The sequence below is a fragment of the Equus asinus genome, chromosome 2 (genome assembly GCF_041296235.1).
Source record: "Equus asinus isolate D_3611 breed Donkey chromosome 2, EquAss-T2T_v2, whole genome shotgun sequence".
NCBI classification, from domain to species: domain Eukaryota; kingdom Metazoa; phylum Chordata; class Mammalia; order Perissodactyla; family Equidae; genus Equus; species Equus asinus.
In genome coordinates, this window is record NC_091791.1 from 87445744 (window position 1) to 87458473 (window position 12730).

At 36.0% G+C, this 12730-nt stretch overlaps 1 protein-coding gene across 6 annotated transcripts in view; it reads left to right on the forward strand.

The window, feature by feature from the left end:
• The window catches only part of PARG (poly(ADP-ribose) glycohydrolase), a 113213-nt gene extending 108632 nt beyond the window's left edge, over positions 1 to 4581 (forward strand). For all 6 annotated transcript variants that reach the window (XM_070493057.1, XM_014830465.3, XM_070493061.1 and 3 more), the window contains 2 exons: positions 2694 to 2822; positions 3495 to 4581. In XM_070493057.1, the coding sequence (XP_070349158.1) occupies positions 2694 to 2822; positions 3495 to 3649 (284 nt within the window). In that variant the 3' untranslated portion in view covers positions 3650 to 4581. The remainder of the gene's footprint in view (positions 1 to 2693; positions 2823 to 3494) is intronic.
• Positions 4582 to 12730: the final 8149 nt, after the last annotated feature.

The following is a 12730-nucleotide window of genomic DNA, read 5'->3' on the forward strand; positions in this document are numbered from 1 at the left end:
TTTTAGAATCTCACATGTGTTATAATGTCTTAGATTCTTTTCCAAATCTGGGGATACTCAACTCTATCAAATTTACTAGTTCAACTTAAAAGTATTTTTCTTTCCTACATAATTTTTAAAACTTTTTATTTGAAAAGAATTTCAAATTTACAAAAAGTAAAAATACTGTAAGTGTATATATATATGTGTGTATATACATATGCACACTATATTTTTCTGGCCATTTGAGCTTAAATTACATACATTGTGCCTCTTTTCCTAAATACTTCAGTGTGTTTACTAAGAATAAAATATTCTCTTATATAAACCCATTACAGTTATTAAATTCATAAATCTGCATTGATAGAATATTTTTGTCTGCCTCTGTCATCTATGTTCCAATTTTGTCACATGCCCTAATAAAATCTTGCTACCTCTTTGCCCTCCAATACAGGGTCCAGGGTCAGATATTGCATTTAGTTGTTGTCATTTTGCCTCCTTTTGAATCCAGAGTATTTCCACAGCCTTTCTTTGTCGTTTAGGACATTGACATATTTGAAAAATACAACATTCTTTGAGTTTGTCTGCTGTTTCCTTATAATTAGGTTGAGGTCATGCATTCTCTGTTAGAGTAGTGCGTAGATGATATTGTCTAGAGGCACTTGATGGCCCTCTGACCCCATTGGTGATGTTAATTTTGATCACCTAGTCGAAGTGTTGTCCAATTTGCCCACTGTATAGATATTGTTTTTTTCTCCCTTGTAGCTAATAAGCATTCTGTAGGAAGACATTTTAAGACAAAATTTCCACTAGATTTAACTCCTTTAATGATTTTTATGTGACCCAATGTTTACCATAATGGTTGCAAAAAGAGGATTTTCCTCTTCTGGCACTCCCTCCACACTTATTAGTTAAGTCTTCAGCTTTCTCCTGTGAGCAAGAGCCCTCCTTCCTCTGCTCTATTTATTTGTTATCTATTATCACTATGGACTCAGGAATTCATATTTTTTCAATGGTTTGTAATTTATAACTGTGCTTAATATTTTGGTGTTAGCTTGTCCAGATTTGGCTAATGGGAACTCCTTCAGACCTAGCTCCTATATCTGTGTTATTAGCTCCCATCTATTTTTCCCCCATCTTTTTTTTGAGCACTGGGCTCATCTTATCCCTATCTTGACTCAACCACGGAACCAGGCATTTGCTTGAGGAATCCAGTTCCTTTTAGGGAGAGTGGTATTAGAGACCAAGATCTGGGCACTAGGTGTGCTAATTGCTACTGGAATGTCTGCTTTTTGGCCCTTTCAACAGACAAGCTAGGAAATGCATACATTACACATAAACACTCTCACACATAGTAATGTACATATTTTAGAAGTCATGAGTACACACCAGTTCCTTGCATTTCAGTCCATCCCCACAGTTATTTTTTGTCTTCCCCATTCTGCATTTGTGTGTCCCCTCTTCCACAGTGAGAACTCCAGCTCTCAACAGTATCAACATATGTACTCATTTGCTCAATCCTATAATATATTTAAAACTAGTTTCAAAACTGCTTCACCTCTGCTATTCTGCTAAGCAAACCTAGTAAAAGGAATTGGGGGTTTGTTTGCAATTCTTTCCTCATTGCTCGAGACTAAGGATATGAGTCAAATACTATGCTCATAAGTTACTTGGATTAGTTCTTTGTTTCATTCTTCCTTTTTCCTTTCCCCTCAGTGTAGTTATGTTACACTTTTGAACTAAAATTAGAGTCAGTTTGTTTTAGTTTGCTTTCAATTATAGGTTCCTCACCATTCCCATTCTTATTGTTTTAATTTTATTTTTTGAATACATAGAATATTAACATGCTCTCAAAAATCAAAAACATAACAAAACTTGTCCTCCGTAATGTTTTAATTTAATTCCCACCTCCCCTTTTATGAAGGAAAAGATATATAACTAGCAAAAGGGCATTTATTGTACCTATGTTCAATTTTGTTGTTGCTATTCAAAATAAATTTTGTCTACTGAGATTAAGATTATAAAGAACTTAAGTTTTGGAAACATGCATCACGCTTGTTGATTTGTAACTTTGATTCCTAGGGAAAGTGGTTCTCAATGATTTTGCCATTTCAGCACACTAGAGTTAATGTCCAGTGTCTTCAGTAACGTTCACTCTGCACTGCAGTGATTGGGTGCAGGGGGGAGGGTAGGAGGGAGCACACAAGGGTGTGTTCTCTAACCTATTTTGAGAATGCTTGCTGTAGAGTTCATTAGAGCATTAGAGCCTGCCCAGTGCATTGGTCAGAGAAAATCACAGAAGCTCCTCTGATATAAAAGACCAGCGACTAAGTAATAAGACAAAATAATTAAATCAAGCAAGCAAACACAAAAATTTTAGTTCCAGATGAGTCTAAGTGAAAAAAATATCACCTTAGTGCCTTGACTCTGCTGACTCAAATGTACCTTCCTTTATTTGTGATCTAGAAAAGGTGCCTGTGTAGGAAGTCTGTGGCTTCATGATATTCTTGGCAGCATGTCTGGAAACTCACACAACTAGATGATTTATACCCATCCTGTATTTGCCATTTCTAATAACACATATATTAGGTTTATAAATCTTTAATCCAAGGTAAAGCTATGGCACACCAGCTATAATTTAGCTGGCTGAAAGAACTAAAGGTATCTTGATGGGAAGTGTCGTAATATAGCTGTGTTTTTTCTCTTTGCTACAGCCTTAATACAGATACTGGCAGCTGCTGTAACTGAGCGAGATGTGGTTTATTTCACCTTTGGGGACTCAGAATTGATGAGAGACATTTACAGCATGCACACTTTCCTTACTGAAAGGAAACTGACTGTTGGTAAGTAGGAGGTAGTCTTGACACGTGGTATCTAGATGGATTGTACACCATCCAGGAGGAACACTTGCTAAATCTGAATGGATCACAGTGCATAAGAAAAAATGAGAGCATGACTTTGAGAGAGGGGGACAAAGTCCTAGAGGGGCAACATTTACAGAATCTTTTTTTCTGGCAAAGTTTCATTTGGAGTCTTGAATGAGTATGTCAGCCTATTAAAGTCAAGAAGCTGGAGTTAGTGTCCGTTTTTACTTTTGTGCATATAGAAAACTAAAAGAGGGAAGGCATAGGAGGGTAAGTTCAAACCTAAGAGGCCTCACTCTGAGTCATAATATCAGCAGGCTCGTCTGCCGTGTTTCGGCTGGATGTGAAAGGCCTCGCTCCCGTGGAGCTGAATGTAGAACTAGAGTTGCCACAGACTCCCAGAACGACACGTGCATGATGCACCATGTATAGCCTGCTGTAATCATGAGCTCATAAGTAGTTTCTTTAGCGAGTTTTTTAAAAGTTTCACTTTATGTCAGGAAAGCCTTCCTGGCATATGAAATTCATGCTCTATTTTCAAAAGCCAAATTTGAGCTTATGTTACTAGATTAAGATAAAACCGGAGTCTTTAGTAGTTTTATCCATCTACATATCTTAATGTGCAAATCGGTCTGGCCTTTTACTCTCCAGGAGAAGTATATAAGCTGTTGCTACGATATTACAATGAAGAATGCAGAAACTGTTCCACCCCTGGACCAGACATTAAGCTTTATCCATTCATATACCATGCTGTTGAGTCCAGTGCAGAGACCAGCAGCCAGCCAGGACAAAGGACCGGGGCCTGAGGAACCGAGTGAATAGAACCTCCTTCCACTTCTCACCAGAGACATCCTGTTTGAATTGTCAGGTGTAATATATGAACTGACGTAACTTAATATAAATGTGTATATAATCCACATTTGTAGGCAAGGATGCAATCCCTTCCATATACATGCAGTTGTCAGTTTGTGCATCTAAGCCCCCTCCATCCTGACTTACACAGGCTTAGATGTATTTAGTTTCCGTTTTTTCTGTTTCAGTCTTCATTCTTTGATTTTTCTTTCTTATGCCCATCAGATTTCTTGTGAAATCTCATGAGAGGTTGTGGTCAGCCCATCAGGTCTCTGTTTTGATGCCTATATATTAATTGCCTCTGCAGCTAGCAGACACCAGTGATGCCAGGGAAGAAGTTGAAATCCAAGATCTCTTTTAACTGGGTTTGCTAAAGATCTCCCTGTGAGTCTTTCACCCCCAACTCTTGTTGTAATTGCATTGTTTAAGTTTTTGAATTTTGAAATTTAAGAGTTGGAGTGTTTTTCACACATGTTACATAATGCAAATCTCCTAGGTTAAAACAATTTTGTATTTAAGACAGAATAATTTCCAGAGATAGTCCTTTTGAGACATCATCTCTATCTGTAATGGTTTGACTGTCCTTTTTCCCCTGATAATATACTGTTTTTGGAAACTAACCAAGATGGAAGGAAAGTAGAATAAAAGAGAGTTTTCCCAAATGATGTTTAAAAGAAAAACAAACAAACTGAAGAGAGTTGAAGAATTTTTTTGTTCCTTGGGATTTTTTCCTTTTAAATTAGAATTATTGTTTTATTCCTTGGTGCTTGAGGCATATTCATATAACCAAAGTTTAGAAACTGGGAACTTCATGCTGATTTGTACATATTGAAGTTTCTCTGGTATTCAAAGGTTATATAGTTAATAAATTTTCATTAACAAATCATTTGTCAGAAACTCCCATGTCATCTATATTTTATATATATAAATACATGTTCTTTAAGTGTGTCTATGTACAAGCACATAAAATCTAAATAAAACTGGACTTGTGGAAAATGATTAGGTTTAGGCTGTATCAGGGGCTCTGTTTAAATCCTTTATTTACAATTGTGTCCATTTAAAACTGGCAGCAAACATAAATAATAATGTCTTTTGGAAGTTAAAGTAAAAGCGAATACCAATTCTGTGTTAATTGAAGTAGAGTTTAATTGCAAAAGCACTTATTCATGTTTCTAAAATAATCCTAAACCATACTGTTGAAGTTTCTAGTTTACAGTCAACTGTCAGGAAAAGCTATTGGAGGTCAAATCCTATTAATAAGGAGTTTTGGTAGCTGGTCCAAACTCCTGGTATCAGTATTGTCAAGAAAAATTGAGGCCTTGGCCAATGTCTGTAACTGTTTTTGTTCATACAGAGATTGAGAGGTTAATGGAATTTGGCACCTGAAGGCAGCCCCTTACCATTGATGGCATTCTTTACCATAGTAACTAAGATTTTTAATTGTCTCCTTAAGTCCAACGTGTCTGGCTTTATTTCTGCTAGTACTGAGGTCTTCTTTTTCCTTACCAACCCATTCTATACTTTGGTAAGCATTCATGGTTGTATTTTCTTTCTTTTTTCTGTCTCCATATTCTTTCCCACTTATTCAGCCCCAAGACTAAGTGAACAATTGCATGAACAGTATAGGATGGTTCATGTGGTAGAGAAATCGTTAAGTTCAGGTAAGAAGATCACCCAGCTAATATTCCAGACGTAGAATCTGAGACTGAGCTCTTAGTGCTGAACAAGCTTAGAGACTGGGCCACCTGCCTGTCTGCCGCTCTTGCTGTGGAGGGCTTTCCAAGAATAAGACCTGCCTAGTTCTTTGTCCCAGGACCTTCTGGGATTGGAACAGTTTAATCAGATGGAACGTGAAGAGAACTAACATCCATTTTTTTAGGAGGGAGGAAGGTGGAGAGAATATGATTACTTTGTTCTTAAAGGCCTTCTGTAAAAAGAGAAAAAAAACCAGACATCTAATTAACATTTGTATCTACTCTAAGACATTTAACAGCACCTTTTTATTCTCTTTCGTTTGGAGTTTATTGTTTATTTCATGTCATTTACCCCTTCTTTCTTTAATTTATTGAGGCATGAAAGGGTATTTTTAGTTTAGAATTCTTAGGTTTTTAATATCACTCACTTCTCTTCACTTTCTATCTGGCTCACTCAAATATACAATAACAGTTTAAGGAAGCGCTGTGGAGTAATGAAGAGGGCATGAGATTTTAAATCAGACAGGCTGGGTTCAGGTGCTAGCCACATTCCTAGCTAACATTTTAACTTTCTCTAAATATACTGAATTTCTGAGCCTTACTTAACTCATGTAGAAAATGGGCTATTAGCACCTATCGGGAGGTACTACAGACAAAGCAGTAATTGTGGGATCTGGCATATAGTTGGTGCTCAATAAATGTCAATTATTATAGTAGGTCAGGAAACATTTATGGAGCACCTACTGTGTATTAGGTACTGTACTAGTTGCTTTACCTACTTTAGCCCATTTTTCCCATGAGCTAACCTGGAGGTTGGGGAATACCATCTCAGCCTCCAGGAGTTCATTATGAAAGGAGACTTACTCTGCCAACTCTGTGGAGGTCTGATAGAGTAAGTCAGAATGTTGCATTTTCTATTAAGGTTTATAACAGTAACCTATAAACTTGGACATAGAATTTCAATACTTAGGAAGAAATATATTCACTGTAGAATTGGTAACAGCCTTAAAAATATACCCTTATCTGCTCTTGAACATGTCTGAAGCATCTTCACAATAATCTTGACCTCACAATATTTCAGAGTATTCATTTATTCCAGGTATGGTATTTCATTAATTCCAAAATGAACACTTTTTTCACATTGTAGCATCTGAAATCCAAACACTTCTAAGAATTGATGGTATGCTATAGTCTAATTTACAGTGATCTTTTAAATGGTGCAGAAAATAAAGGTATTTTATAATCTGTCATCTTATATTTGAGGAAACATGGTAATTTGAATGCCAACTATATGCCATCCCTTTAATGCTTTGGAGCTGTACCTGTGACCAAGATAGACTGGGTCCTTGTCATCAAGTTTGTACTGTAGCAGAGAGCACAGACAAGAGCCTGTAATATGACTAGAGTGGGTAGTCAGGAAATGGTTTTCTTTTTAAGGAGAGCTTTAGACATATGCAAAGATTAAATAGGGTAATGAACCTTTCTATATTCATCACTAATCTTCAGCAATTCATAGCTATTCTCACTTGCTCTATATTCCCACCCATTACCAACCCCAAATTATTGTGAAGTTCATCCCAGACATTATATTTCATCTGTAAATCAATGTCGCCAAAAGACAGTACCACAATATCATCACACACACATACACATTAGAATAATAAAGGACTTCTGAGTCCAAAAGATGGAGTTGGCAGAGTTTTCCCTATTCTTCCTGCTAAGTACAGCTTAAAATCCTGAATATGATATAAAATACAAACAAGAGGACTCTGAAAGGTGGAAGAGAAGAAGGCCAGGAGGATCTGGGGAACTAAGGAACAATACAGTGTGAGTTCCCTGGATTTCCTTATTATCCCATATATCCCATACTGATTACAGGAGAAGGCAGCAACCTGGAAATTCTGAGTGCAGATAAAGGCCCAAGAAAAGTCTGCTTTCTCTAGCCAAAGGATAAGGAAAGAGGCAGCCTAACAAGACAGAAAGCTTTTATGTAATAATTGTTCTACTCTAGCCAAACACCACAGGAAAAAGTGAGGTCCCGCCAGCAAAGACAAGCTGTAGGGCCTAGACTTCCCCCATCTCCAGATTATAACAAAGTGCTGTAATTGGTCGTGTAGTAAAGAGGTTCTCTCTCCAGTGCAGTGTGAGTGGAGAACACATGGGAACATTGGACTTCTACCACCATCTGGGGATAACAGGGCTTTACTCCCCCTTGCCATTAAATGCCCTCTCCCTTCCCATGGGCATTGTCAGAGGAAGCCTAGCTGAGACTTTTCACCATTGCTCAGCAGAACTGAGGCCTCTCACACACTTCCATCCACCATCCTGCATTGTCAGTGGAAGATACATGGGGAGGGATAACAGTGCTCCTCTTCCTAGCCAGGATTATATCAACATAGCCTGCTGTGGAGCCTAAACTCCAACTTCTACCCAGAAGTGGCAAGGAACCCCTGCCCTTTGTATGTCAAATGAGGTAGAGAGGAAACGTCCATCTCCAGCTGGCTGTAATGCAATGTCTTATTCCCCAAGGGGAGCAGTATCAGAGGCCAGCTGAAGCAGGTATTAGAAGTGGTCTGCTAAAACACAAGATTTAATGATATCTGGAGTCTCATAACATAATATCCAAAATGTTCAACTTTAAATGAAAAATCATGTATCATGCCAAGAACTAGGAAGATCTTGACTTGAATAACGAAAGGTAATCAACAGATAGCAACACTGACATGACACAGATGTTACAATTATCTGACAAGGATTTTAAAGTAGTCATCATAAAAATGCTTCAACAAGCAATTATGAACACTCTTGAAACAGATGAAAAAGTCTCAGCAAGGAAATCGAAAGTCTCAACAAAGAAATAGAAGATGTAAGAAAAACTAAATGGAAATTTTAGAACTAAAAATTACAATAACTGAAATTGAAAAAAAAAATAATCTCCATGGATGAGCTCAACAGCAAAATATGGAGGATAGAGGAAAGAATCAGTGAACTTGAAGCTAGAACAATAGAAATTAGCCAATCTGAACAACAGAGAGAAAATAGACTGAAAAGTAATGATAAATAGAGCCTTAGAGACATTTAAGACTATAAAAAATGATCTAACATTCATGTCCTTGGAGTCACAGAAGGAGAGGAGAAAGAAAGCACAGGGGCTGAAAAATTGTATGAAGAAATAATTTCTAAAAATTTCCCAAATTTAGCAAAAGACATAAACCTATAGATTCAAGAAGCTGAATGAACTCCAAAGAGAGTTGAAACCCAAAAAGCCAAACAAAGCACATGGTCAAACTTCTGAAAACCAAAGAAAAAGAAAAAGTCTTGAAAGCAGTGAAAAATAACACGTTATCTATAAGACAAACACAATTTAAATGACAATGGATTTCCTCTCAGGAACAGTGAATGCCAGAAGGAAGTGACACAACACTTTTCACGTGTTGAAAGAAAGGAACCAACAATTCTATATCCAGCAAACATAAGCTTCAGGAATGAAGGGGAAATCAAGACATTCACAGATGAAGGAAAACTAAGAGAATTTGTCTCCAGCAGATCTGCTCTAAAAGAATGATAAAAGGCAGTTATTGAAACATAAGGGAAATGATAAAAGAAGGAATCTTGGAATATCGGGAAGGAAGAAGTGAGTAAAAATATGGATAAATACAATACGCTTTTTTTGAGTTTTTGAAATTATTGAGGCAAAAATACTAACTTCTGGTTTTCATGTATGTTAAGGAAATAATTAAGACAATTATAAATGGGAGAGTGAAGGGGCATAAAGAGGTGAGTTTTCTATACTTCACTCAAACGTTGACATAAAGATTGTGATTATAATGTGATTATGTGTTTATAATGTAATCCCTAGGGCAACCAATCTAAAGACTACAGAAAGAGCAACACTCAGAAACACTATAGTGGGGCCAGCCTGGTGGCGTACTGTTTCGGTTTGTGTGCTCTGCTTCAGTGGCCTGGAGTTTGCGTGTTCAGATCCCAGGCACAGACCTACACACTGCTCATCAAGCCATACTGTGAGGGTGTCCCACATGCAGGATGGAGGAAGATTGGCATGGATGTTAGCTCAGAAGCAATATTCCTCAAGCGAAATGAGTAAGATTGGCTACAGATTGTTAGCTCAGGGCCAATCTTCCTCACCAAAACAATAAAAATAAAAAACACTATGATTTATCAAAAGGGAATTTTTTTAAATGTTCAGTTAACCCACAGATAGGAAAATAAAAAGGAAAAATTTAAACATAGAAAGCAACAGGAAAATTAAAAAATAATGGCAGACTTACACTAATACATCATATTTACATTAACTTTAAAGACATTAAATATAAAAGAGATTGGGAGAGTGGATAAAAAACATGGCAACTATATGAACTATATGCTGTCTGTAAGAAACTCACTTCAAATATAATGATATAGGTAGGTTCAAAGTGAAAGGATGGAATAAAAGATATACCTTGCAAATATTAGAAGAGAGCAGCAGTGGCTATGTTAATATAAAAAAAGTAGACTTCAAAGAAAATTAGGGGCAGAGAGGGACATTTCGTAATGATAAAAGTGTCAATCCACCAAGAAGACAGCAATCCTAAGTCTTTATGCACAATAGGGCTGCAAAATATGTGAAGCAAAAACTGATAGAAATGAAGGGAAATAGACAAATCTACAATTACATTTAGTGACTTCAACACCCATCTTAAACATTGATAGAACACTATGATAGAAAAATCAGCAAGGATATAGAACTCAACAACAATATCCCATCAATCAACAAGATCTAAATGACACTTATAGAACACTCCATTCGACAACAGTAGAATGCACAATCTTTTCAAGTACTTATGGAATAATATATGCCAAGGCAGACCATTCCTGGCCCATAAAACAAACCTCAACAAATTTAAAAGAATTGAAATCATATGAAATATGTCCTCTGACCACAATGGAATCTATTAGAAATCAATAACAGAAAGATAAAAGGAAAATTTCCTAACACATAGAAACTAAACAGCACACTTCTAAATAATCCATGGGTTAAAGTCTCAAGGGAAATTTTTTTTTAATGCTGTTAAACTGAATGAAAATGAAAATATAACATCAAAATTTGTGGAACACTGCTAAAGCAGTCCTGAAAGGGAAATTTATGACAGTAAATGCATATATTAAAGAGGAAAAATCTCAATCAATTTAAGCTCCTACCTCAAGAAACCAGGGGGAAAGAACTCAAGCAGAATGCAGAAATTAATAAAGAACAAAACTGACTGAAATAGAAAAAAATTAAGAGAAACTCAAAGGAAACAAAAGGCTGGTTCTTTGAAAAGATCCATAAAATTGACAAACCTATCAAGACTGAAAGAAAACATAGAGGAGACTCAAATTACTAATATCGAGAGTGAAATAAGGGATGTCACTACAGAGCCTGCAGACATTAAAAGGATAATAATGGAATACTGCAAACAACTCTACACATGTATCTGACGACTTAGAGTAAATGGACCAATTCCTCAAAAATTAAAAACTACTACAACTCACCCATATCAAATTTATAATTTGAATAACCATGTAAGTATTAAAGAATTTGAGTTTGTGATTTTATAACTCTCGTAAAGCAGATGATTTCACTGGAGAATTCTACCACATATTTAAAGAAGAGTTAACACCATGTCTATATAATCTTCTCCTGAAAATAGAAAAGGAGGGAAAACTTCCCAATTCATTTTATTACCTTGATACCAAAACGAGACAAAGACAGTGAAAACACAAACAGAGCTACAGACAAGTATCCCTCATGAATATGCATGCAAAATCCTTAACAAAATATTGGCAAATAGAATTCAGCAATATAGTAAAGAATTATACACCGTGGCCAAATGGGATTTATTCCCAGGTATGCAAGGCTGGTTCAATTAATGTAATCTATCACATCAACAGGCTAAAGGAGAAAAGTCATATAGTCATATCAATAGATGTAGAAAAAGCATTTGACAAAATTTAAGACATATTTATGATAAATACTCTCAGCAAACTAGGTATGGAGGGGTGCTTCCTCAACTTTATGCACACACAAAAAAATCTACAGCTGACATCATAGTTAATATTGAGAAACTAGGTGCTTTCTTGTCAACATCAGGAACAAGGCAAGGATCTCTCTTACCACTCGTGTTCCATGTCACATTGGAAGTTCTAGCTAATGCAATATGACAGTAAAAAGTATAGGTTGGGAAAGAAGAAATCAAACTGATTTTGTTCCCAATGACCTAATTATCTATATAGAAAATCCCAAAGAAATGATAAAAAAAATTTCTGGAACTAAAAACCTATTATAAATTGCAGGATACAAGGTTAATATTTTAAAAAATCAATTGCATTGGTATATACGAGCAATAAACAATTGGAATGTGAAATTAAAACAATGCCATTTACATTAGCACCCCCAAAATAAAATACTTAGGTATAAGTCTCACAAAATATGTACAAGATCTGTCTGAGGAAAATTACAAAACTGATGAAACAAAGACAGTCTAAATGAATGGAGAGATATTCCATGTTCATGAATAGGAAGACCCCAATATTGTTAAGATGACACAATCTCATCTATAGATTCAACACAATCTCAATCAAAATCTCAGTAATAATTTTGGATATAGATAAACCAATTCTAAAGTTTATACAGTAAGACAAAAGACCCAGAATAGCTAACACAATGCTGAACAAGACAAGCAACATCAGAGGACTGGCAGTGCTTGACTTCAAGTCTTACTATAAAGTACAGTAATCAAGACAGCGTGATATATGCAAAAGAACAGATTAATAGATCTATGGAACAGAATAGAGAGCCCAGAGATAGAATCTCATAAATATAGTCATCTGATCTTTGACAAAGGAGCAAAGGCAGTTCAATGGAGAAAGGATAGTTTTTTCAACAACTGTCCAGCTGGACATTCACATGCAAAAATATTAATCTAGACACTGACCTTACACCTTTCACAAAAATTATGTAAAATTAGATCATAAACTAAATGTAAAACACAAAACATATTTCTTGAAGACAACACAGGCCAAAATCTAGGTGGTTTGGGTTTGGTGATGTGTTTTTAGATACCAAAAACAAAAGCACCATCCATGAAAGAAAAGAATAAATAGGTTGGACCCCATTAAAATGAACAATTTCTTCTCTGCGAAAGACACTCTAAAGGAAATGACAAGTCACAGACGGCAGAAAATATTTGCAAAACACATATCTGGTAAAAGTTGTATCCAAAATGTACAAAGAACTCTTAAAACTCAGTAAGAATACAATCCAATTAAAAAGTAGGTGGGAGAACTGCTACACACCTGTTA